Source organism: Canis lupus, chromosome 30, assembly GCF_048164855.1.
Source record: "Canis lupus baileyi chromosome 30, mCanLup2.hap1, whole genome shotgun sequence".
In the NCBI taxonomy this organism is placed as follows: Eukaryota; Metazoa; Chordata; class Mammalia; order Carnivora; family Canidae; genus Canis; species Canis lupus.
In genome coordinates this window covers 31131493-31158995 of record NC_132867.1, presented here as the reverse complement: position 1 = coordinate 31158995, position 27503 = coordinate 31131493, and the positions used below count along the sequence as shown (strand labels likewise).

Here is a 27503-nt window from a genome sequence, read left to right as displayed (position 1 = left end):
AAAAGTGGCCCAGTAAAGATAAGCAAATATTTTTTAGAGTTAATTCATGTATGTTTTATTTTCAACCCTTCCCAAAGTGAACACAAAGAGTAAGTATGCAGGTAAAAGGCACTAAAAATCAGCAATATCTAGGGCTACTTCCCTATGCTAGGATGGGTCCTGCAGGCCCCGGATAATGCATATTCGTGCTCCCTTGGAGAGTACATCTGGCCTAGTTGCCCTTCCTGCTACATGCAAGCAGGCTTTGCGAAGGCACTTCGGTGTCCTGGTTGGTTTGAGTTCACCGATTTGCTGATGTCAATTCTATGATTGAGAGGTTCTGTCTCCAGGCGGAGGCTCGCCCTGCTTGTTCTGTATGTCAGCTGATGCTGTGGGGTTCCCCATCGAAGGTCAGTCCTGGAGGAGAGCAGGGTGGGTCTGGGGGTGCAGAGTGGGGCAAGTCGGAGGGGCTCCTGGCCACAACAACTGCTCAGGGCTGGATACTCTGCTCCCTGGTTCCTCGCCCGAGCTCCATGGATCCTGGGGGGTGTCTCCGGATGCAGAGCGGGAGGTGGAGGCTGTGACTCCAGGGGCATATTGGGTGGTGCTGGGCGTTGTTCCTGTGGACAGAGCAGGTGGGAGGAGACAGGCATCAAAGCTGGGGAGAGAACTTACTGGATGCTTTCCTGTGGCACTGTCCTGCCTGCCCAAAGCCCGTAAAGAAAGCAACACAGGGCTGAAGCACCTCCTCTAGGGGACCAGACCCTGGGAGAGGGTCAGCCCAGCTCACAAAGGTCACCACTGTGGAGAAATTAACAGGCAGTGCTTGATGGTGACCTTGACCCTAGGTCATTCCCTCTGAGGTCACTTCTCCCCTTGTCCAGTTACGATGGGGAGCAGGCAGGTTGACCTTCCATCCGTCCATGTTTGAATATATAGCTCAGATATCTCTGCCTCCAGCCAACTTGTATCTTAGCTAGAAATCCATACTCTGGATGCCTCTCCTGAACGTGGGGTGCTGGGGGCAGTGGGCACAGCTGCCCAGCGTGAGCCAGCTCGCCACATCTCACCTGCCTTCAGTTTCATCAATGAAATGGGACCGTAATCACCTCCTAGCTATCATCAGGGCAACCTGAGGTGATACATTGGTAGAGAACTAGTCTATGCCAGAGAACTAGTTTCAACGAGTTATAATTCCACATGAGTGAAGACGGTCAGGAGGTGGGCCCAATGGAGCAGAGCCCTCCTTTCAGACGACGCTAGCGCAATTTATGTACTTATTTTTTTTTTAATATTTTATTTATTATTTATTCATAGAGACACAGCTAGAGAGAGAGGCAGAGACACAGGCAGAGGGAGAAGCAGGCTCCATGCAGGGAGCCTGATGTGGGACTCGATCCCGGGTCTCCAGGATCAGGCCCTGGGCCGAAGGTGGCGCTAAACCGCTGAGCCACCCGGGCATCCCTGTACTTATTTTTTTAAGCATAGAAAGAGCAATTCCTCAAGGAACAACTCAGCCTGTCTTTCCCAAGTCTTACTGAAGACCCACTTGGCTGTTTCAAAATGCCTGGAGAGTGCTTTCTTTGGTGCCAAGGTGAACATCATCCATCTGCCCCATAAAACTGTAGCCCTAAAGACCTTCAGGACTCCTCTCCCACAGCGGCCTGTGTGCCCTCCGGACTGGGGACCTTTCCACTGGCAGGATAGGCAACCATTCTGGCAAACTGTCCCTAGCACAGGGCTGGCAACAAGTCCCCTTAGAAGAGTGCATTCAATTCCACCGTCCCCCCCGTCGCCCCACCCCAGGTACTTCTTAGAGTATCAATCTGCTTAAATTCAACGTGAGTTCTTAAGACTAGAAGAAAAGTATAGATTTCTTCATTGCTCAGCAGCCGGCCCCAGCCTCCCCTGGTAACCAAGATGAACCAGAAGTGACTTGGTGAGCCACTGTGGGCAGGGAGGGGTGGAGGCAGGGAGACAGGGCCCCCTGAGGTAGACCTGGACATTCACAGATGGGTAGGTCCCCCCTGAACTGGCCATGGGACCCCACCAGGTAGCAAGGCTGCCCTCTTTTCTCTCAGGGGCTTTGCACTCCTCATCCCCTCCTCTCCCATACCAGCTTTGCTCATCTCTCTGCTGCCAGCTTCCTGTGCTGGCTCATGGTTTCCACTCCCCAAGATAGCTTGGTCCATGATGGCGGCCAGCCCCAGTCTTCCCCCAAGACCACTCAGTGTTCCCTGGCCCCAGCTCTCCTGCCAGGCCATGATTCAAGGGGCTTTGGCCAGCCCTGGGCAGGCTCTGTTGGGTCAGTTGCCCACCCCTGGTCCCCTCAGCTGAAGCAGAGGGAAAGGCACTACAAGGTCCCTAGCTAGAACCATCATTAAGGACAGCAGTAGCTGGGGGGGGGGGGGGGGGGAGGGAGGGTGCAGATTAAGCTAGAAGGGGAAATTGGATGTGGTGGGCCAATTGTCCAGCACAGGAGAATTAACCTACAATGAGATAAGTTAATTATTAGCTAATTACTGCTTGGAGCCCCAAGATTTTACCTCCGGTTGAGCTGCTGAGGCACACAGTAGGGATTCAATAACAGATGGTGGCCATAGATGCCTAAGTTTGGGTCCTCTTTTCCTAGTGAGTCATTTGACAAGACCTAATGGCATGTGGGGTCACTTTGGCTTTATTTTCTTTAACCGCTTCATTGAGATAGAGTTTATATACAGCCAAGTTCACCCGCTTAAAATGTAAAAATTCAAAGATCTTCAATATATTCACAAAATGGTGCAACCATCAACACACTCTGCTTTAAGATATTCTTGGCATCCAAAAAAGCAGCCCTGGCCCCATGAGCAAGCACTAATCTGCTTTCTGTCTCTAGAATTTTACTCATTCTAGGTGTTTCAGATCAATGGAATCCTACAATATGGAGCCTTTTGTGTCTAGCTTCTTTCACTGAACACAGTGTCTTTGAAGTACATCCGTGTCGGAGTGAATGAATCGGTGATTCGTACCTTTTTGCAACTGAATAATAGTCCATGGCGTGGACCTGCGGTCACTCACTGTTTAGCCCGGTGACTTACCTGCATCGGCACCCTCCTTACTCACCTCACCTGTGAGGAGCCTGACCAGGACATGTAGAGCAGGATGAGGAAGAGAAGCATGACGAAAAGTGCCAGGCTCACCCAGAAGGCGATGACAATCAGATCTGCAGGAGGAGGGTTGGTGCATCTCAGCATGATGGCCACAGAAGCCCACAGCCGGGAGAAATGAGGGCCCCCCCCCAAGCACTGGGCCAGGGAGCTGAGGGCCCCCCAAGCACGGTGTCAGGGGAACTGAGGGCCCCCCGAGCACTGGGGCATAGGGCCCTGAGCAGAGGTGTTCTCTCTTCCAGCCTCTCAGCAGTGACCATTGGGAAGACTTTCCATTAACAACAATCTTGGGAAGGAACAGAGCAGCAAGGAAGTGACTTCTTCCAGAACAACTAGCGGCAGGGTGAGTTAGGGAGATTGCTGAATTGGGTGGCACCCCATGGGTTTGCTGGTGGTGCTGCTTCCCTCATTCCCCTTCCTCTTCAGAGAGCAAAGAAAGGGCTATGAGCAGGGCAGCTCAGCTCGTGTGACAGCCAACCTCCCCTTCACCTTGAGGGCCGCAGGGGCCTTTGGTGACTGCTCCACTGGGGGCAGCCTCAGAGCCCCCAGGAGCAAGAGATTTAGGAGGAGATGAGCTAGACTAGGGTACTGCAATGCTCCCGAGGCGGGCAAGGCAGAATTTTTAACCCAGGCCTCACTGGCCCCTTTCTGTCAGGGGCATCTGGCCAGCTGGGGGCAGGGGCAGGTGCGGGTGGGAGGGAGGGTTGGGGGGGTTTGGCGAGTAGGATCAGGAGGGAAGAAGACCTGGGCAGGCAGCAATAGCAATGTGCCTGTATTTAGGGCTAGAGGCTGGAGGGGCAGGGAAACTAGGAAACACCGTTGGCCTCTTTGGGGCCCTGGGCAGAGCCTGGCAGGCCAGGAGGTGCTATTCTCCTGGGATCCAGATCAGAAATGTTCTACAAGTCACTAGGTACTGTTGCAATACGATAATGTTTCTCAGTGGTTCCTCTAGGGGCAGGCACAGGGCACAGGGCTCATAATTAGCATGTGCAAGTATCTTAGCCCAGACACGCTCATGCCCCCAGGCCCAGATGCCCCCAACTGGACCTGCTATGGCACCTACATGTGTGAGCAAAGGAGGCTACTGAAGGGTGATCACCCCACAGGAATTTATTAAGCACCCACTCAGGCCAGGGGCTGTGAAGGATTCAGAGGGGGCCAAACCAGTGCAGCAGAAATGGCCGACACCTCTCTCCTGGTCGGTCTTCCCCCAGCATCCTCCCCTGAACCCCCACAGTACTTTGGGGATAAGCCAGCCCTGCCTGTGTTGTGTTCTGTTTATGAATGGGTACACAAATGAGGAAAGGAACAAACTGAATGAATGAATGAATGAATGAATGGGTGTGTGGATGGGTGGATGGATGGTGGATGGATGGATGAGTGGATGGGTGGGTGGGTAGGTGGATGGATGGATGGGTGGAGTGTTAGAGATCAATGTGTCCTTCACACGGCCGGAAGTGAAGGCCCTGGGGGTAAATAATGGTACTTGAGTAAAGAGTGTGGCCTCTACTCTCCGTGACCCAAGCCAGAGAAAGTGAAATCCTGTTAAAAGTTGATCTTAGGCCTTAACAGCATCAGAAACAGTTACAGGAAGAGATAATAAATAGATGCAGTTCTTGCCAAAGGAATCACCACCACCACCACCCCACCACCCCACCCCACCCCCACCCTCCCACAGCCACCTTGTAACAATGCGTCAGCGACTTGGCCTTCCTGCTCAGACAAGGACAACGAAAGCCCCCAGGCTGGCTTCCCCACATCCTCTCTCGAAACAGATGGTGGTGTTCCAGAGCACTGACCAGTTTAAGGGGGCCTGTGGGCTCCCAGGAAACAGGGAATGGGGTCGTTACTGTCTGTCCTAAACTGAAGGACTTTTGAAAGGAGCCTCTGAAGTTCTGAGCATTCTCTGCTCACCACGCACGATGCTGGAACACCTGCTCTGCTTCCACCGGCCGGTCACAATTGATTTTACAACCCCCAAAGTGTGACGGGATAAATGCTTTCAGAAGTTTTGGGTTTCTTCTGTAAGGGTGTTTTAGATTTAGGCAGACACCACTGCTCTCTGTCCTTCATAATAATACAGGCTTTGAGGTCTTCAGCACCTAGTTAAGTTCTGTCCGGGCCTCTAAGAAAACAGATTCAAAAGTTTCCCAGCTGAGACAGCCCCTCCCCTTCCCCTGGGCTCACACTGGTCCGCCTGGCCCTCCGTCACTATCCCCACCTAACTGGGCAGGAAATGACACGACACCTTGCACAGAACACGATGTCTTCAGAGATGTGTGAGTTGAGTTTTTTTCTCAGACCAGAAAGGCTATCAGTAGCCATTTCCTGTACTAAATAAATTCTCTTTCCTTATGCTCTGTTGAAAAAGATGGCCAAAAAAATGCAGGTCTTTTTCCTCTTCCCCCTGAAGATTCAGTCTAAGTGCTTGGAGAGAACATTCTGTTCCAGGGGAAGAGCTGCCCTGGTGATGGAAATGTTTAAACATCCCTGAGCTTGTTTTTACAATGGGGAGCACCAAGCTGGCTTGACAAGGAAACTGGCCCAGTCACAGAAAACATCCTCCCTTCCCGCCTCTTCCCCCCCTTCTCCTCCTCCTCCGCTTCACCCCTCACCCTCTCTTCTCTTGCCCTTCCCCCCTGGCAGAATGAGGGGATTAGGCATCCACAATCCATTGACAAGAAGGCATGGTGAGGCATCACATCGGGGGATTTCTCATCCTACCTCGGAGCTGAGGAAGTAATCTGACCCATATACTCCCTACTCGTATGGCAGGCACCCCAGTTTTGTTAAATTTTATTAACTGCTAAACCTGTTTTAGCATTCCTCCAAATGCTGCTAATTAGCATTTGGGTCCCAGCATCCTGGTAGGAGACTAACTCCAAGATTTTTTTTCCCTTCTTCGGGTACAACGCTGGGGGTAAGGACCTAGGTTCTCAGGTGGGTGGCTTTGAATTCAAACTCTGTATTGGCCATTTTCTAGGCACGGGATCTCGGGCAATCTGGGATTTTTACGTCTCTAACCCTGTTAAATGGGGGTGATGGTGTGTGTTATATAGACTGCTGAGTGGATTAAATAAAATGATATGCATACAGAATGCACATGGCACCATTCCTAGTTAATGGTCGTGAAATGATAAAAAGAACTAAAATTATTATTTCTGTTAAGAGGGTATTGTGGCAAGCGATGTCACTGTGTCCTTCAGGCTCCGCCGTAATGTAGGATATGAGCAAAGGTGATTGTGGTGTAGACTGGTGGCTCCCCATCCTGATGTTTGCTCGCAAGTGCTTTCACAGTAACAGAGGCCCTGCCTCTTGAGGCCTGAGATGAAGACTACATTTCCCAGACTCCCTTTTGGCTGGATATGGTCATGTGACAAGGTTCTGCCCAATGAGATGTGAGGGGGGCTGTTCCTGGATGTCCTACAGAGACTGCTAGATTTCTTTTTTTTCTTTTTCTTTTTTTTTTTTTGACTGCTAGATTTCTAGTAACTATGGATCCCTCCATGGGTCCCTACTCCACTTTGCTGGCGGGAGGCTCGGACCTGAGGGACAGGTCCAGGGCAGGCAGCAAGGAGCTGGAAGGAAGCTGGCTTCTGAGGCTTCCACGGAGCAGACCCAGCGCCTGGTCCTGCAGACTTTTACGTTGAGAGAGAAACCTACTTCTGTTTCGTCTGGTCCTCTTACTCATAACCAGTCTTCTTCATTGAATCAGTAAACAAGCTCACTTTTTCAATGAGCACACCAAGACTTACAAACCCAAATGGATGCTGACTTTCACAGTAATCATCCTCTATCATAGTCCTATAAATTTTCCTGAAATACGTATCTTGATTAAACATTTACAAACATTTGCCAAAGATTCATAAGTACTTTTATTTTTTATTTTTATTTTTTTAAAGATTTTATTTATTTATTCATGAGAGAGACACGGAGAGAGGCAGAGACACGAGCAGAGGAAGAAGCAGGCTCCCTGCAGGACTTGATCCCAGGACCCCAGGATCACACCCTGGGCCAAAGGCAGATGCTCAACCTCTGAGCCACCCAGGGGTCCCTCAAAGTACTTTTCAATTATTCTTTTGGAATTAACATCAAGAACATACACACACATATAATACACACACACACACAGTTTTGCTACTTTGTAAAATCATATCTTATTTTCACCCCCCAGGTGGTACCATTCAGCTCCGTCATCCCTCCCATTCACCTGATAGGTTTATGGGTGATTCTTAACTATTTCCCAAAAGCAAATCCACCCTGGAGAGATGTACGTAGTTTAGCACTGCAGATGTCCCATAGAATATGCTGTCACTACCAAAGTCAGTTCCAAAAGAAGAGTCCCAAGAAGTTTTTGAGCAATAATGGAATCATTCATGTGTAGCACCTCTAGTTGGGACTTCCTCCATGGGAAAGTCATTCTGAGGTAAACAGGCTCAAATCTTGTTTAAAAATCACTTTCACTACTTATGTCCTACCCACAGGGTTGACCATTTGCTGAAGAGTCAGAAGTCTCCATTAAAGTAGTAACATGAAATTAATTGCTCCGATGCAAGAAAAGAATTATGTATCATGAGTTCTCTGCCTTGTGTTCAGAAGAGATGAGTTAGTGACCTGTTTCCATGAGAGCAGCCGATGTACAGACCACCTTATTATTGAATCTTCCAGAACCAGTAGTACATCAGGGGAAGTCGATGTAGGCCCTGACAAATTTTTCCTAAGCCATAATTAAAGGAAGAAGACCTCTTGACCTGAGAAGTAAATAATACAGCATGAAAGCCAGGCACTACCCGAGGGAAATCAAGCCATCTTACTGCTCCCTGCAAGGGAGCATCAGAGCAGTATCTGGAGATTCATCGCATTAGAATAATATATATTGCTGGGGTGACATTGATATCTGGGACTGTCTTCCCCTAAGCTTTGCCTCTGAAAAGGAGACAGATGGAAAAGCAAACATATAATTAGCTCAGGCAAATCCTCAAGAAACAGAGTTGCATTTCCCCCTTTTTGACAGTATTGGGGATATTCTTAACCTTTCCCTGAAAACATCTGAAAATCACAAGGATAAAAATCCTTGTGAAGTCCCTGTAACAAAATCACACCCAATTTCAAGCCCACCCTGGGAAAGAGCAGCCCAGAGCCTTCAAGTCAGCGCTGAATGCTCCATGGGAAAATATAGATAGATAGATAGATAGATAGATAGATAGATAGATAGATAGATTCCAATGATCTGCCTATCCATGATGGAATAAATTCCAATGTATGGACATGAACACAAAAATCTTAAAATCCTTCCTGCCTGTTAGGTTAATGCATGAATCTGGATATCTTTCCTTCTGTTTTGTTTCCTTCTCTACTTGGCACAGAAAGTCAAACCCAGCCCGGTCTTCCACGTTTCAACCAGCCGCCCTAGGTGACCTTCCAGAAGCTTTGACTTTGTCTCACCGTAAAGCATCCCTGGCTCATGGCTCCATGCCCAGCATCACTCTGCCTTTGATATGTACCTCTGCACAGAACTGAGAGGTGAAGCTCTCTGATCTGTTTGACCGAGTCGGAGATCCAACTCAGAGGAACTGGTGAGGAGAGAGAGAGGTACATTTGTCAGCAATGAAGCTCCCCTGCTTTTCTGCAGTGTGACCTCTGTCCATCCTCACCTGGCCTCATGCTTACCTTACCGACCTTCAAAGCCAAGTAACAACAGAGCTTCCCTGAGACCGCCTGACACTGCCTTTGGCTGATCACTACAGAAAACAAAAATGACACAGTGATAACAGTAGCCCAGAGTGTGGATGATGGAGATTTCTGTTTCTGCATGTTGGGGCGGTTTGCTGTTGTTGACTATTTAGTAAACTTCTTTGGGTACAAATACTGCGGACAAAAGTAGGCCAGATCATCTTTACTTGACACACAACAGAAGTTGTTCTTCTCCCCAAGTCCACTGCTTGTACTGGCAAAATCCGACAATCATTCTCTATGTTCAAAAATACAAATTTCGGGATCCCTGGGTGGCGCAGCGGTTTAGCGCCTGCCTTTGGCCCAGGGCGCGATCCTGGAGACCCGGGATCGAATCCCACATCGGGCTCCCGGTGCATGGAGCCTGCTTCTCCCTCTGCCTGTGTCTCTGCCTCTCTCTCTCTCACTGTGTGCCTATCATAAATAAATAAATAAATAAATAAATAAATAAATAAATAAATAAATAAATAAATAAATAAATAAATAAATACAAATTTCTAGGACACCATGCAGTTGTTTGCAAAATCTTTGTGAAAGAATATTTAACCCCGCTAGGATACGAAACATTGTTGAGTCGATAAGAGCAAAGTACAAAACAGCATAGGCAGCCAGCTCTTATTTGCAATATTTAGGGGAGACAGGGGGGTCATAGTGGGCTCTGTAGAAAGGCGGGGCTGTGGATTGACTATGCCCCCCCCCACCCCCCGCACCTCCCAGTGTGGAAGCCCTAATCTCCAGACTGATGGTATTTGGAAGTGGGGCCTTTGAGAGGTCATTAGGTTTAGAAGGGATCATGAGGGTGGGGCCCCATGATGAGATTAGTGTCCTTAGAAGAAAAGGAAGACTCTTTCTCCCTCTCCCCCATCCCAGCGCCCCCCCCCCCCCAACCTCCCTGCTGCATCTCCCCCCAGGCTCTCTCCATTCCCAGGCATGGAAGAAAGGCCATGTGAGCCCACAGTAAGAAACTAGCTGTCTACAAGCCAGGAAGCACGTCCTCACCAGACAGCAAATCTGCTGCCACCTTGATCTTGAACTTCCAGCCTCTAGAACTGTGAGAAATGAATGGCCATAGTCGAAGCTCCCAGTCTATAATATTTTGTTACACCAGCCCGAATAGACTAGCATAGGTGTTGGCTGCTTAAAATCTAGTTTTGGGATCCTTACCTCGAAGGGATTTTCTTTAGAGACAGCAGAGAGTTCCCCCACGGCCCTGCACCCTGTAGGAGCAGTAGTGCCACTCCAGGGCACTCTGCACGTGTCCTTTGCACTTAATGGGACATGGTGGATTGGAATGTAATGTGTGCTTGAGGAAATCTGGGAAGCGAGAGATTCAGCAATCAGCATCAGGAGAGTAGAAGGAATCACCCTTCTGCCGAGATGACGAGGGACAGAGCTGTGTCCCTGGAGGGTGTGGGCTGAGAGCCGGCCTGGAGCTGGCCTAAAGGGACGCGTGCTTGAGCACGGCCTGGAGGGGAGGTGGGCCTCTAACCAAGCAGGTCCAGGTGGAGGTTGGCCTCAGAGCACAGAATCCTGAGGATCAAATGGTCACAAGGGCAGCAAGAGAGAGCATGGCCCCTGGTGGGGGCTCTCAAAGCTCCCGCCAGGAGAGGAGGAGCCAGCCTGACTTGCTGCTCCAGGCAGGGGACACCACACCCCCCAGACCAGGGCCAGTCCCCAGCGTGACTGGGGGGCAGGGGAGCCAGGAAGAGGCCAGTGCAAGAGTTTAGCCAAGAAGTAATAACAGCTGCGGAGGGAAGTCACCTTCCCCACACCGGTCACCAGAGCTGGTGACTGTCGTCCCAGGGAACATGCCGAGGACCCCCCCCTCCCACCGTGCTGATGTGAGGAAGGGAAGCAAAGCTGACAGGAACAGGGTTCGGGCACTGCAGTAGCAGAGCAGGCCCCTTGCGGGGGACACCGCGGGCTCACAGTGCTGGGGTCTTCAGCTGCCAGGGCAGCCCCCGTGGCTCAGGGGTTTGGCGCTGCCTTCAGCCCAGGGCCTGATCCTGGATGATCCTGGATCCTTCATCCAGGATGAAGTCCCGCGTGGGCTCCCTGCAGGGAGCCTTCTTCCCCCTCTGCCTGTGTCTCTGCCTCTCTCTGTGTGTCTCTCATGAATAAATAGAATCTTAAAAAAAAAAAAAAAAAAAGAATCTGAGCTGCCTCACTGCCAAACCCCGCTGTCCTTTCTGCCCTTCACTTCATTCCATCCCTCGTGCCCCAGCGAAGATGTGTCACAAACCAGGATGGGGCAGGTGGCCAGGAGAAAGTTGCCAGCAGAGCAAAAAAGGAAGAGGCACCCCTGCCCTGAGCCGGGAAAAGAGGAAGTTCTCCTTTGGGTTTTTTCTTTCTCTCTCTCTCTTTTTTTTAAGATTTTATTTATTTACTCATGAGAGACACACAGAGAGAGGCAGAGACACAGGGAGAGGGGGAAGCAGACTCCATGCAAGGAGCCGGATGTGGGACTCGATGCCAGGACCCCAGGATCACGCCCTGCACTGAAGGCGGACGCTCAGCCACTGAGCCACCCAAGCCCAGGAAGTTCTCACTTTGAATGAAGTTTGAAGGTGGCTCGTTTTTAAACTCTTTTGAAATTTATTTTATAGGATTAGACATTCGCTTTGCTAACTAGACTGACTGGTAGACTTTTTTTTTTTTTTTTTTTTTTAATTTAAGAGTGAGCAGGAGGCCTGCTCCAGATTGTCCCCAGGGGCAGGGGAGGAGCCAGCACCACTAAGTAGGTTTGTGGCCCGGAGAAAAATTAAAGCAGCTTCCTGACTGCGCTCCAGGAGCCTGCTTTCAATGCAGCAGTTCCCTGCAATTATGCAGATGAAAACTGGAGGGGACGTGGAGGCAGCTTAGGCCCCAGCAGGGGGTAGAAACCCCACAGAAGGACAAATGGGAAGTCTGATATAAAACATTAACTGGGATAAAAGAGTATCTATAAGATATAAGGAAACTCTCCAAGGTGCCCCTGGGGCTGAGGGAGGGGCCCCAGGTGTGTTCCTTTGCTCAGGTTGTGTTAAGGCCAGAACATTGCATTCCCTTAAAATTTTTTTTTAAAAGATTTTATTTATTTATTTGACAGAAAGAGGACAAGCAGGGGGAGCAGCAGAGGGAGAGGGAGAAGCAGGCTCCCCCTCCCAGAGCACAAAGCCCAATGTGGGGCTCGAGCCCAGGACCCTGGGATGGCGACCTGAGCCGGAGGCCTAACCAACTGAGCCACCCAGGCGCCCCCATTCCCTTAAATTCTTATGTCAGGTCCTCATGCCCACTGGCAGTGGGGGCTCTGGGGGTGCTTATGTCATAAGGGTGGAGCCCCCATGAGTGAGATTAGTGCCTTTCTACAAGAGGTTCCAGAGAGATTGCCTCACCCCCTCCACCCTGAGAGGACTCAGCCAGAGGACACCAGCAGGGGGCCAGGGAGAAAGGTCCCTCAGCCAAACACAACCATTGCCGGGGCCTTCACGTGGGACTCCCCGGCCTGCAGAACTGTGAGAAGTACCTGTTTTGTTGTTTAGAAGCCACCCAGCCTACAACATTTTGTTATATCAGCCTGAACAGACTAAGATGGCGGCTCGAGGAACAGAAATGGATTTTCTCACAATTCTGAAGTCCAAGACCAAAGTGTCCACAGGGTTGACTCTTCCTGAGGCTTCTCTCCTCAGATGGTGGATGGTTGTCTTCTCCCCATGTCCTCACGTGGCCTTCCCTCTGTGGGTGTCTGGGCCCTGATTTCATATTATAAGGACACTGGTCATATTGGATTAGGACTCACCCTTGGACAATAGAACTTCATCACCTCTTTGAAGACACCCCCACTCCTTCTCCAAATATTGTCACACTCTTAAGAGTGGGAGGTGAACACTTCACCATTGGAATTGGGTGGGGGCCACAGCCCAGCGCATAACACCAAGGAAGGACACAGTTGGGAGAGGTTCAGACTTCAATGGAGTCTGGTGGTTTGGCCACTGGATGGGGGAGATGTTGGCTGGATCAGCCAGGCCTGAGCTGGTCTGGAGCTGCTGGACAAACCACAGACAGCCCTCCAGAGTTCCGGTGGGGTACAAATGACCCACAACGGGTAGTGGAGTCCCCCTGTCAGGGCCTTGGGACTCCTGCCCCCACCGGCCACGGATTGCCCAGAGGCCTGGGTTTCCAGGTCGAGATGGCTACAGGGAGGTTATTGCCATGGGAAGGGACTGTGTTCTGGGCCAGTGACTGGGGCTGGTTACACCACATGTCCTCACACCCCCACCGCCAACCCCCAGCCCTCCTGCCACAGGAGGCACCCCCCCCCCCAACCAGGGCCCCATCCTGAGAAAGCTTAACTCCCCGCTCACTCTCAAGGAATTCCATCGTTGGTCACAGAGCGTATTTAGAAGGCAATAACTTGATAACTGACGACAGATATCCATCATGAAAATTAGCGTGCACAAGAGCTGCTTCCTTCGCTTTAGCTTATTTCTTCATTCCGCAGAGCCTGTGGCCTACGCGTGCCAGGCGCAGTCAGGGGCTGGGGACAGAGTGGTCAAGACCCGGACAAGCCCCTGCTCTGCTGCTTCCTACCGTCTGGTGAGAGAGAGGCTGCCCACTAATCATGTCAAGTGTCCTGGGAACAGTCCTAAGGGATCAGAGCCTAGAACTGAAGTCCCAGCTCTGCAAATATTTTGCTGGATGACCTTGAGGAAGTCCCTTGGCTTCTCTGGGCCCCAGGATTCCCCCCCCCCACTTTCATCCCCCGTGGCTGCAACACCATAGCACGCTCCTTCCTAGACTGCCGACTCCTGAGGGTAGAGATCTTTTGCACTTTATGCTTCCAGGCCCAGCGTGTGGCTGTTTCCTGCCCATGTGTCACCCACCACCCACCCAAACCTCAAATTCCTATATTCGCCAGGGGGATATTTTTAGCAAGCAAATTGGACCTTGTCTCTTCTCCACTTATAATTTTAAATGACTCCCTGCAGCTTCCGTGAATCTTCTGTGGCTGATCTGGAAGGGTCTGTCCCCCCCCGCCCCCCCGCCCCGTGTCACTCTTCCCCAAAACACCCTCCTTGCCATGCTTCCTGGAAGCACCGTGTGACTGTTCTCCCCACTGAGGGCCGGTCCTCTGTGGGCCTGCCACAGACCCTGTGGGTCAGCTGACTCAGCCTAGCCCATCTTCCCCGTGGAGCCTTCCTTACGACTTCCCTCTCTGTGCTCTGCTGGCAACTTCTGCAAATGTCCAGCACAACACCCTTGATCGCCGAGCAGCTTATTCACGATCCGCATCTGCCACCTGGCCGGACAGTTGAGGACAAAAAGAGTGGCCCACGCTCTCTCTCTCTCTCTCTCTTCCTTGAGTCCGTGTCTCCTGCAAAAAGGGCCCGTTCTAGACAAAAGCCAGCTGCAGGGATGTCACCTGATGTAGCGCATCAACACAGAGCAGACAAAGTGGCTCGTAAGCATCTTTTAGGGAAATGAGGAAAGTCCGGTATAGACTGAATATTAGATGACACCGAGACATCATTATTGAAATGTTTAGATATAGTGGCGTGTTCTTACTTGATACTATTTTCCTAAGTTTCTTGGAGGGATGTCCTGATGTCTGTAACCTACTTGGAAACACGCCATCATAAAATAGGTAATAATGGTAATAAAATCATTCTTGAGAAAAATCAGGGGCAGGGATTTAGCCTTTTTGCATTGGTGCCTCCTTCTAGCTGCCTGGCCTATCATGGATAGTTACAGAATTTTGATTGTTGAATGAATCATGAGCAAAAAGCAAGAAGGTAAGACAGGTCTGGTGTGTTTCTGGAATAGTGCGGAAGTGGGCCTTGTTGAGATGAATGAAAATCAAAATTGAGGGACGCCTGGGTGGCTCAGTGGTAGAATGTCTGTTTTTGGCTCAGGTCACAATCCCGGGGTCCTGGGATCGAGTCCCACATCGGGCTCCCTGCAGGGAGCCTGCTTCTCCCTCTGCCTGTGTCTCTGGTGAATAAATAAATAACATCTTTAAAAAAAAAAAAAAAGAAGAAGGAAAAACAAAATCGATAGCACCAAACTTCAGAGCGACTACCAAGAGGAAAAGGGGAGCTGAGACTTATTGGAGGCGGCAGGGGCAGAGAGCAGCATGACAGGTTATGCCTGGAGTCCCTCCTAGGCCGTGGCACCCATGAAGGGTTACACGGGTTGTGCACTGCTCAAGGAATTCCCCCTAGATGGGTTGCGATTGACTGTGTTCCCAGAGTAGGAGCCTTTTTCTGATTTCTGTGGTCTGGATAGTGGCAGCTTTATTCCTATGTTTGTGGGGCTGCAGGGAGAAGAGGGGAGTTAAGATGGCCATCTGATGTGCCTCAGTTCCCCAAGAGGCATCCATATAATGGTCTTGGGCCAACCTAGGGTGTTGGTCAGCCAAGGAGAGTGCAACCAGGGAAAGAAGAAAGAGGTTGAGAGAGATGGAAGAGAAGAGAGACATAGGAACCAAGGGGAAGAAGGAGGCGAGCCTGCAGGCTGATTTTCCGAAGGGGCAGTTTCAGATGATTTGGAAGCAGGGGACCAGAGAAGGGGACAGTGGTCGTGACTCCGAGGAGTCTGGCAACTAGGGCAACTAGAGGTGAGAGAGACTTTGGCTGGTGGTCCAGGATGGCAGCAGGGATGCAGACCTGTGTGTGTGTGTGTGTGTGTGTGTGTGTGTGTGTGTGTGTGTGACACAAGTGGCGGGGGGAGAGGGAGGTGCTGGTGAAGGGATTTCCCCAGACTGACCTGATGAGTGACGAGGAGACATGCTGGCATTTTGGCAAGATAACAAGTGGACGCCCCACACAGGGCTCCGCTGCCAGGTCACCTGTGTCCATCCACCATCACGCTTGTGACCGGGTCTCTGGACATCCTGCTGTGGCTCCTGTTCCCTCCACCACTAAGTGGCCTCATCTGATGACCAGCTCGGTTCACACCCTCGGATGGTTAGTTTTATGTGTCAGGTTGACTAGGCTGAGGGATGCCCCCGACAGCTGGTAAAACATGGTTCTGGGATGTGACTGTGAGGGTGTTTCTGGAAAAGGCCAGCGCTGATTCAGTAGACTGAGTCAGGAGATCTGCCCTCACCGGTGTGGGTGGGCATCATCGGCCAATCCGCTGGGGGCTCGAGTGGAACAAAAATGCAAAGGAAGGAGCGCCGGGGGGCTCAGGTGGTCAAGCGACTGCCTTTGGCTCAGGTCATGATCTCAGGGTCCTGGGATCGAGTCCTACATTGGGCTTCCTGCTCAGCGGGGTGTCTGGGTGTTTGCTTCTCTCTCTCTCTCTCTCTCTCTCTCCCTCCTCATCACTCATCCTCTCTCTCTCTCTCTCAAATAAATAAATAAAATATTAAAATTTTAAAAAGGCAAAGGAAGGGCAAATTTTGCACTCACTCCTTGAAAGGGGGCATCTATTTTCTCTTGCATTTGGACACTGGTTCTTGGGCCTTTGGACCCTGGCATTTAAACCATCGGCTTCCGTGGTTCTAAGGCCTTTGGACTTGGACTGAGTTACCACCAACTTTCTGGATTTCCCCACTTTCAGAAGCAGATGGGGGGACTGGTGAGCCTCCATCACTGCGTGAACCAACCCCTGTCATCCGCCTCCTCTTGTCCATATCGACATACAGCCTACTGGTTCTGTTTTTCTGGAGAACCCTGATAGGATCACCATACCAGGAGTGTCTATGTTTCTGGTGTCAGGAGATGATCAACCTCAAGGTCATTTTTTTTTTAATTTTTTATTGGTGTTCAATTTACTAACATACAGAATAACCCCCAGTGCCCGTCACCCAATCACTCCCACCCCCCGCCCTCCTCCCCTTCCACCACCCCTAGTTCGTTTCCCAGAGTTAGCAGTCTTTACGTTCTGTCTCCCTTTCTGATATTGCCCACACATTTCTTCTCCCTTCCCTTATATTCCCTTTCACTATTATTTATATTCCCCAAATGAATGAGAACATATAATGTTTGTCCTTCTCCGACTGACTTACTTCACTCAGCTCAAGGTCATTTTTGTTGTCAAGTCTACCTGCCATGTATCTCTTTCTGCCACATGGCTCTGTGAATGGGCGAAATGGCCTAGAGGGTCCTTGTCGCATTGAAGACTAAGTGAAATAAGTTAGTCACAAGAGGACAAATACCATATGATTCCACTTATGTGAGGTGCTGTCTTAGTTCAGGCTGGTGTAACAAAATATATACATTTCTCACAATTAAAAAAAAAAAAAAAAAAAGGTCCTTGTCAAAATGAAGTAACTGTTTACAATCCTGCCAGACTGCCCAGAGCATGGAGTTATTGTCACCAACCTCCAGCAGGCTCAGGATCCTCACCCTCACCCCCAAGCTGAGCTCGTCCATCCACTAGAGAGAATGGCCACTTTGCCACCAGCTGGGCCCTGCCTGACGCAGTCACAGACGGGGCCAAGGAGGAGGGAGGTAACTCAAGGGAGTTCTCAGTTTCCCCTCAGGAGTTATTACAGACAGTGTGAAGAGTAGGAGTCCATTTGTGTATGCAAATTTGTGTATACAGCGGTGTGTGCCCGTGTGCATAGGGGTGTAAGACGCAGAGAAACCCTGGTGGGCCAGGCATCAAAATGCTAACACTGATTTTTTTCTGAACAGTAGAGTGAAGTAATTTACTGTCTGAATCTTTTACTAAAAGCATGTTAACCTTTAAAAATATATATTTTAGGGGCGCCTGGGTGGCTCAGTCAGTTAAGTGGCTGACTCTGGCTTTGGCTCAGGTCATGATCTCAGGGGCCTGGGATTGAGCCCCTTGTTGGGTTCTGCGCTGGGGCGGGGGGTGGGGGGAGAGTCTGCTTGAGGTTCTCTCTCTCTCTCCTCTCCCTCTGCCCCTCTCTCAACTCACACATGTGCTGTATCTCTAAAATAAATACATATGTGTTTTAAATTTGAAGTATAAAGTGTTCCAAATATATAGAAAAATACAGAGTATTTATGCACCAAATACTTGCTTTAGATTCTTTTTTAAAAAAAGGATATTAGGGGGGATCCCTGGGTGGCTCAGTGGTTTAGCGCCTGCCTTTGGCCCAGGGTGTGATCCTGGAGTCCCGGGATCGAGTCCCACATCAGGCTCCCTGCATGGAGACTGTTTCTCCCTCTGCCTGTGTCTCTGCCTCTTTCTCCCCCTATGTCTATCATGAATAAATAAATAAAATCTTAAAAAAATAAATAAAAATTTTTAAAAAAAGGATATTAAGGATCCCTGGGTGGCTTAGTGGTTTAGCGCCGCCTTTAGCCCAGGGTGTGATCCTGGAGACCCGGGATCAAGTCCCACGTTGGGCTCCCTGCATGGAGCCTGCTTCTCCCTCTGCCTGTGTCTCTCATGAATAAATAAATAAAATATTTTTAAAAAATAAAAATAAAAAAGGATATTCAATGATTACAGATAAGGTTGGAACCCCCCTCCCCCCTCCCCAGGCCACTGCCCTTCCCCTTCAGGGGAAACCACAATCCTAAAATTGATGTAATGCAATTACGTCTTCCTAGGAGTATGCATCCCCATAGCAAAGAACATGTGTATTTTTGTGTTTACAAACTAATATAAATTAATTACACGATTAATTATAACAAAGTCATTTTAATTTAAGGAGATGTCATTATAATCAATAGGATCATTAATAATTAACATAAGTTAATTCTGTAGGATGTATCATTTTGCCCATGGCTTTTTACCTTCATGATACTTAAGCAATCTGCTCATATTGGCACATGCAAATCTGGCTCATGCATTATAACCACTTCTATATTGCCGGTGATAGTAATGTGATCATAACTTATTTATCCCTCCTCCTGTTGATGGATACGATGTCATTTCCAATTTCTGACTATCACAAACAGTGCTGCAGTGAACACGGAAATACATGTATCCTTGTGGCTGCATACAAGTGTTCCCTCGGGGCGCCTGGGACAGGGATACCTGGTTTATGCCTTGTGAGCATCTTCAACTTTTCTTTTCTTTTCTTTTCTTTTTAAGATTTAAGTCTTTTATTCATGAGAGACACAGAGAGAGAGGCAGAGACATAGGCAGAGGGAGAAGCAGGTTCCATGCAGGGAGCCCAATGTGGGACTCAATCCTGGGACCCTGGGATCACGACCTTAGCTGAAGGCAAATACTCAACCACTGAATCACCCAGATGCCCCGATCTTTGACTTTTCTGGTCCTTGGCAATTCCATCTCCAAAATGGTGAACCCAATTTTCATTGGGTTTTCATTCATTTTTTTTTAAAGTAACAAATGCAACTTTAATTGATTTCTGGATAAAAACTACTCAGTGCAGGTCAGTAACCATGGCAGCCCCTACTCTTTTGGAGCCATGTCCTGCATGGTCTTCAGGACCTAGGTTAACGGGCTATTTGCATGATTTCATGTCATCCACAGTATTAGAAAAACAAGACATTAGATCAGTTTAGACGAAATGCACTGCTGGCAGCCAAATCCAGCCGTTATATTCCATATTTTTTCTTTAGATCTTCTACTTTGTTGACGTAAGCTTTCATGGCATCTTCCTTGGATGCTTTCCTTAGCAGCATAAGGCAATACTAATTTCTCTGCTTCCTACCTGGACACTCTGAATATCAATGTTCTAGTATCTGCTGAGCAAATGAGTGTGAAATGGTATCTCCATGTCCTTCCCCAGTGCACTTCCCTGAGTACTCGTGGAGTTGAGCATTTTCTCCTATTCATTGGCTATTTGAGTTTCTTTTTCTGTGACTGTCTTTTTGTATCATTTGTTCATATTTCTACTGATCATTTTTCTTGTTGGTTGAGGGATTGCACTGACTTAAGAAATGATGAAGTGGTTTCCATTTCAAGGGGGAAAAAGATGTTTCCAAGGTAGTTTCCAAAATTCAAGGAACTAGTCATTGCACTCTCTTTTCATCCCTGGGATACAGTGGGCATTCATTCCCCTGCCTCAGAGCCTTTGTCCTTGGTGTTCTGCTGCTTGGAAGGCTCCTTCCATCTGTGTGCCACTGCCTCCCACCTGATGGCCTAGAACAAGCTAGGCAACGACCCATCCAGGACATAAACAGCCTGGGAGAGCATTTTTGTCTGGCCCCAAACTTCTTTTTTAGAAAAAATGGAAATTAAATTCAGATAACACATAAAGACTGAGATAGAACAGGAATAAAGAAAGCCAGAAGGAGTACCTCTCTCTGTGGGTGTCAAAGACTCCTGACATCTAGGGTGGCAGGGGAAATCCAGCAACTGGGCTTCCCCTGAAACCATTTCCTCATGGAGATGGTCTATATTGCATTTGGGAGTTTGAGGAGGAGTTTCTTATTTAACCTCATTTGTCAAATACATAAATAAAATCAAATAAATATTTGACCTCATGAATAAATAAACAAAATCTTTACAAAAAAAAAAAAAAGATTTTCCTGAATACAAATCTACATTTTTTTTTTTTTTATAAATTTTTTTTTTTTTTTTTTTTATTTATGATAGTCACAGAGAGAGAGAGAGAGAGGCAGAGACACAGGCAGAGGGAGAAGCAGGCTCCATGCACCGGGAGCCCGATGTGGGATTCGATCCCGGGTCTCCAGGATCACGCCCTGGGCCAAAGGCAGGCACCAAACCGCTGCGCCACCCAGGGATCCCACAAATCTACATTTTGAAAACAAAACAATGGGAAAAAAAGGAAAAAACCAAATCTATATTTTTTTTCCAGATGAAAATGTATCCTGAAGTTCTGAACTTCTGTTGATACACATGAGTGGGCTTTTATTTCAGCCCTGTCACTTTCTCCCTATCACTATATGTCCTCTTTATTGTGAGATGTATGTGCCAAAATCTGCATTTTAATTTCATGAGTATATATATACCTTGCATTGGAAAACACACACCAAATCTATCATTCCCCCCAAAAGCTTCAGGGTTATGCTGGGGACACAGTAAGTCCTCAGCAAACATGGATGGGTACCTAGGCTTCTGGAGGTTGTAAGGGAAACTGGAAATAGGAACACTTTTTCACAAGACATTCTAGATGACTTCCTCCAAGGCTCTGTCAGGGATCAGCCTTTTGTTAGCAATAACATCCAAATAGATTTCAGGTTTCTCGTTTTTTCCTTTTTAAGATTTTATTTATTTATTCATGAGGGACACACAGAGAGGCAGAGACACAGGCAGAGGGAGAAGCAGGCTCCCCGCAGGAAGCCCAATATAGAATTTGATCCCAGGACCCCGGGATCACAACCTGAGCCGAAGGCAGACACTCAACCACTAAGCCACCCAGACGTCCCTAGATTTCAGTTTTGAGCTGGTGTGTAAACAGGTTCTCTTGCTTTTCCTATAAAAAGCATCCTTTTTCTTTTAGTGACAACAATTACTTTTTGACAGATTTTGTGATTGGAGGGCATGAAATCCCCAAGGAGACGTGGGGCTGGCAGAGGATGCATCCCCTGTACTGGGGACTTTGTTTTTCTCCTATTTTGTTTTTCATACTCATTTCCTCAGCTAACTTGTCATCCTGATGGAGGAGCTGGTATAATCAGAGAAGATTGTTCACAGAGCACCAACTTAACCAGAGAGAGAAAGACTCAGAGAGAGAGATGAGCACAAGATGTTGGTTTGTTCTGCTGGTCCTTCCTGGGACCAGGAAGATTAAAATAGGCTGGTAGGATGCTGCTTTCCCTCTCCCACAATACCTCACGCACTTCTTTTCCAACTAGGGCCTGGCAAAGAAGGGTGGCAAGAAGAAGAAGGGCCATTCTGCCATCAATGAGGTAGTGACCAGAGAATACACCATCAACATTCACAAACGTATCCATGGAGTGGGTTTCAAGAAGTGTGCCCCTCGGACACTCAAAGAAATCCAGAAATTTTCCATGAAGGATATGAGAACTCCAGAGGTGCGCATTGACACCAGGCTCAACAAAGCTCTGGGCCAAAGGAATAAGGAATGTTCCATACTGTATCCGTGTATGGTAGTACAGAAAACGTAATGAGGATGAAGATTCACCGAACAAGCTCTACACACTGGTTACCAACATACCTGTCACCACTTTAAAAAAATCTACAGACTGTTAATGTGGATGACAACTAATCACTGATTGTAAAATAAAGGTATAAAACTGAAAAGAATGGATAAAAAAGCAAGACCCATCTATTTGCTGTCTACAAGAGACTCATTTTAGACCTAAGGACACCTGCAGCCTGAAAATGAAAGGTTGGAGAACCATTTACCATTCAAATGGTCCTCAAAAGAAAGCTGGGGTAGCAATCCTCATATCAGATAAATTAAAGTTTATCCCAAAGACTGTAGTAAGAGATGAAGAGGGACAGTATATCATACTTAAAGGAGCTATCGAACAGGAGGACCGAACAATCATGAATATTTATGCCCCTAATGTGGGAGCTACCAAGTATATCAATCAATTAATAACCAAAGTAAAGACATACTTAAATAATAATACACTAATACTGGGAGACTTCAACACGGCGCTTTCTGCAAATGACAGATATTCTAAGCACAACATCTCCAAAGAAACAAGAGCTTTAAATGATACACTGGACCAGATGGATTTCACAGATACGTACTTTACATCTGAATGCAACTGAATTCACATTCTTCTCAAGTGCACATGGAACTTTCTCCAGAATAGACCACATACTGGGTCACAAATTGGGTCTCAACTGATACCAAAAGATTGGGATTGTCCCCTGCATATTTTCAGATCATAATGCTTTGAAACTTGAATTCAATCGCAAGAAGAAATTTGGAAGAAACTCAAACAAATGGAGGTTAAAGAACATCCTGCTAAAACATGAAAGGGTCAGCCAGAAAATTAGAGAAGAATTAAAAAGATTCATGGAAACTAATGAAGATACAACCATTCAAAATCTTTGGGATACAGCAAAAGCTGTCCTAAGAGGGAAATACGTCGCAATACAAGCATCCCTCAAAAAATTGGAAAAAACCCAAATACACAAACTAACCTTGCACCTAAAGGAACTGGAGAAAGAACAGAAAATAAAACTACACCAAGCAGAAGAAGAGAGTTAACAAAGATTCGAGCAGACCTCAATGAAATAGAGGCCAGAACTGTAGAACAGATCAACACAACCGGGAGTTGGTTCTTTGAAAGAATTAATAAGATAGATAAACCATTAGCCAGCCTTATTAAAAACAAAAGAGAAAAAACTCAAATTAATAAAATCACAAGTGAAAAAGGAGAGATCACAACCAATACCAAGGAAAATCAAACGATTTTAAAAACGTATTATGAGCATCTATATGCCAATAAATTAGGCAATCTAGAAGAAATGGATGCATTTCTGGAAAACCACAAATTACCGAAACTGGAACGGGAAGAAATAGAAAACCTGAACAGGCCAATAACCAGAGAGGAAATTGAAGCAGTCATCAAACACCTCCCAAGACACAAAAGTTCAGGGCCTGATGGCTTCCCAGGGGAATTCTATCAAACGTTTAAAGAAGAAACAATACCTATTCTACTAAAGCTGTTCTGAAAGATAGAAAGGGATGGAATACTTCCAAACTGACTTTATGAGGCTGGAATCACCTTAATTCTAAAATCAAAGATCCCACCAAAAAGGAGAATTATAGACCAATATCCCTGATGAACACAGATGCAAAAATTCTCAACCAGATACTAGCCAATAGGATCCAGCAGTACATTAAGAAGATAATTCACCATGATCAAGTAGGATTTATCCCTGGGATGCAAGGTTGGTTCAACACTCGTAAAACAATCAACATGATAGATCACATCAACAAGAGAAAAGACAAGAACCATATGATCCTATCAATAGATGCAGAGAAAGCATTTGACAAAATGCAGCATCCATTCCTGATTAAAACTCTTCAGAGCGTAGGGATAGAGGGAACATTCCTCAGCATCTTAAAAGCCATCTATGAAAAGCCCACAGCAAATATCATTCTCAATGGGGAAGCACTGGGAGCCTTTCCCCTAAGATCAGGAACATGACAGGGATGTCCACTCTCACCACTGCTATTCAACATAATACTGGAAGTCCTAGCCTCAGCAATCAGGCAACAAAAAGAAATAAAGGTGGGCAGCCTGGGTGGCTTAGCGGTTTAGCACTGCCTTCAGTCCAGGGTGTGATCCTGGAGACCCGGGATTGAGTCCCACATCTGGCTCCCTGCATGGAGCCTGCTTCTCCCTCTGCCTGTGTCTCTGCTTCTCTCTCTCTCTCTCTCTGTGTGTGTGTGTGTCTCTCATGAATAAATAAATAAAATCTTTAAAAAAAAGAAATAAAAGGCATTCAAATTGGCAAAGAAGAAGTCAAACTCTCCCTCTTCACAGATGACATGATACTGTACATAGAAAACCCAAAAGACTCCACCCCAAGATTGCTAGAACTCATACACCAATTCGGCAGTGTGGTAGGATACAAAACCAATGCCCAGAAATCAGTGGCATTTCTATACACTAACAATGAGACTGAAGAAAGAGAAATTAAGGAGTCAATCCCATTTATAATTGCACCCAAAAGCATATGATACCTAGGAATAAACCTAACCAAAGAGGTAAAGGATCTATACCCTAAAAACTACAGAACACGTCTGAAAGAAATTGAGGAAGACACAAAGAGATGGAAAAATATTCCATGCTCATGGATTGGAAGAATTAATATTGTGAAAATGTCACTGCTACCCAGGACAATTTACATGTTTAATGCAATCCTTATCAAAATACCATGGACTTTCTTCAGAGAATTGGAACAAATCATCTTAAGATTTGTGTGGAATCAGAAAAGACCCTGAATAGCCAGGGGTGGAAGAGCCAGAGTTTTCTTTCTCTGAAAAAGAAAACCAAAGCCGGGGGCATCACAATGCTGGATTTCAAGCTGTAGTATAAAGCTGTGGTCATCAAGACAGTGTGGTACTGGCACAAAAACAGACACATAGATCAATGGAACAGAATAGAGAACCTAGAAATGGGCCCTCAACTCTATGGTCAACTAATATTTGACAAAGCAGGAAAGAATATCCACTGGGAAAAGGACAGTCTCTTCAATAAATGGTGCTGGGAAAATTGGACAGCCACGTGCAGAAGAAAGAACTAGACCATTCTCTTACACCAGACTCAAAATGGATGAAAGACCTAAATGTGAGACAAGAATCCATCAAAATCCTAGAGGAGAACACAGGCAACACCCTTTTTGAACTTGGCCAAAGCAACTTCTTACAAGATACATCTATGAAGACAAGGAAAACAAAAGCAAAAATGAACTAGGACTTCATCAAGATAAAAAGCTTCAATACAGCAAAGGAAACAGTCAAAAAAACTAAAAGACAATCTACAGAATGGGAGAAGATATTTGCAAATGACCTATCTGATAAAGGGCTAGTATCCAAGATCTATAAAGAACTTATTAAACTCAACAGCAAAGAAACAAACAATCCAATCGTGATATGGGCAAAAGACATGAACAGCAAATTTCACCAAAGAAGACCTACACATGGCCAACAAGCACATGAGAAAATGCTCCGCATCACTGGCCATCAGGGAAATACAAATCAAAACCACAATGAGATCCCACCTCATACCAGTGAGAATGGGGAAAATTAACAAGGCAGGAAACAACAAATGTTGGAGAGGATGTGGAGAAAGCCTCTTACACTGTTGGTGGGAATGTGAACTGGTGCAGCCACTCTGGAAAACGGTGTGGAGGTTCCTCAAAGAGTTAAAAATAGACCTGCCCTACGACCCAGCAATTGCACTGCGGGGAATTTACCCCAAAGATACCGATGCAGTGAAACGGCAGGACACCTGACCCCAATGTTTCTCGCAGCAATGTCCGCAATAGCCAAACTGTGGAAGGAGCCTCGGTGTCCACTGACAGATGAATGGGTAAGAAGCTGTGGTCTATGTATACAATGGAATATTGCTCAGCCATTAGAAACGAAGAATACCCACAATTTGCTTCATCGTGGACGGAATTGGAGGGTACTATGCTGAGTGAAGTAAGTCAATCAGAGAAGGACAAACATTATATGGTTTCATTCATACGGGGAATATAAAAAATAGTGAAAGGGATTATAGGGGAAAGGAGAGAAAATGAGTGGGAAAAATCAGGGTGACAAAACATGAGAGACACTTAACTCTGGGAAAAGAACAAGGGGTAGTGGAAGGGGAGGTGGGCGGGGGGATGGGGTGACTGCGTGACTGAGGGGGGCATTTGACGGGATGAGCATTGGGTGTTATACTATAGGTAGGCAAATCGAACTCCAACAAAAAAATACAAAAAAAATTAAATAGGCTGGTATTTTAACAGAAATTAGTAAGTCATTTATCTTAGGGGTGGACACGATGACCTCTCCCGAATCTGCACAGAGCAAGAGAGAATGCAAAATCGACCATTCGAAGAAATTCACCTTGCTTATTGGAACCCCAGACAAATCAAACGCAATCAAAGAAATCTGTCTTAAAGGCATTTCTGCTCCCCAAGTGGCTGAGGGCCTTAGGGGGTTAGATTCAAGTCTAATTCAAGCCTAATACCAGATACCACTGGGTTGTTGTCTTCTATCTCCAAGTAGAGGGTCATGTTTGGGCTCCTCTTTGACATCTGTTGGAGGTGAGTGGAGAAAGTCTTTTGGGCCAACCCCCAGCCTCTGCCCAGCTGGCCTCCCCGGTTCAGAACTCACATTTGTTGGCTTTCAGCTTCCTCTCATCCACGGGAATGAGGTCCAAGTAGTCCAGGTAGTACTCGTAGCTGTCATACAGGGTGGAGGCGTTGGTCTCGTTGGCCATGTCTGCATCCGGAGCTGGTCGGAGCCCTGGGAGAGCTTGGCCAACAGGATTTCTGTAAAGTCATCCAAGTGTGTCTGTGGGTCTCCGAGCTCAAGGCCTGCCCACTTCTCCGAGCTGTTTGGCTGGGAGAAAGGCCAGGGGGCTGTGCCTGACATCTCAGCCCCCACGTAGAACTTTCCACCCTGTCCCTCCTTGATAGAAGTCCAAAATAAACAGAGCTACAAGGCAGGAGACTGAGGTTACCAGCAAAAGCTCTGGGTTGCCCTGAAAAAGGGTACCTGGACCCCTTGAAAAACAAGATGCCTAATAGGACTGGAAGGACACTCGCGGCTTGTTTTATGATTTAAAAAATTAATAAAACCACAGCAAAAGGCTGGCAGTGCCCTTGACTTACATGAAGGCGGTTCTTGGGGCTATTGAGCAACCAGCGAATCACTGCCTTAGATTTAATATCTGAGCGCAGAAATTGAGTGATGTGAGCCCTGAACTTAGCCTCTCTCATGTACACATAGCCAGTTAATTAAACCAAGAGGACCCACTTGGCCCAACTGAGGACACCTCCTGGCTTTTATCTAAGTCCTCCAGGAACGAAGCAATCAGCTGCATTTCGTTCCTAGTGAAAAGGCTGTCTGCCTGGGCCGGAATCCCACACAGATCCGGCTCTTAGGCAATAGGGCTGAGAGTTCACCCAGCCTTTGGCTGATGACACGTGTGACAAGGCTTCTTTGAGGTTTCAGTAGGGAATGACTCTAAGTTATCCATTCATTTTTTTTTTAAGAGCCTTGGGTGCAATCGAGAGAAATATTCCAAATATTTGGAATGAGCAGGACTCAATGTGAGAGGAGCCCTAGGATTTAGCCTCTGAGAATCATCAGTAAGGAAG

General features: G+C 47.3%; 1 protein-coding gene across 1 annotated transcript; it reads right to left on the bottom strand.

The window, feature by feature from the left end:
* Positions 1–29: 29 nt before the first annotated feature.
* MRAP (melanocortin 2 receptor accessory protein) lies at positions 30–27193 on the bottom strand. Its single transcript, XM_072806768.1, has 4 exons — positions 27015–27193; positions 26515–26672; positions 3082–3181; positions 30–599 (listed from the first exon to the last, which is right to left on the bottom strand). The coding sequence occupies exons 2-4, from the start codon at positions 26618–26620 to the stop codon at positions 470–472; spliced, it is 336 nt and encodes a 111-aa protein (XP_072662869.1). The 5' UTR covers positions 26621–26672; positions 27015–27193; the 3' UTR covers positions 30–469.
* Positions 27194–27503: the final 310 nt, after the last annotated feature.

What these genes read in the sequence shown, in the direction of transcription:
- MRAP (XM_072806768.1), bottom strand. Translation starts at nt 26,620, where the DNA reads ATGGCCAACGAGACCAACGCCTCCACCCTGTATGACAGCTACGAGTAC. An exon ending in GAAGCTGAAAGCCAACAAAT is followed by an intron (nt 3,182 to 26,514) that starts GTGAGTTCTGAA and finishes CTCCTCCTGCAG; the next exon opens with ATCTGATTGTCATCGCCTTC. An exon ending in TCAGGCTCCTCACAGGTGAG is followed by an intron (nt 600 to 3,081) that starts GTGAGTAAGGAG and finishes CTCTGTCCACAG; the next exon opens with GAACAACGCCCAGCACCACC.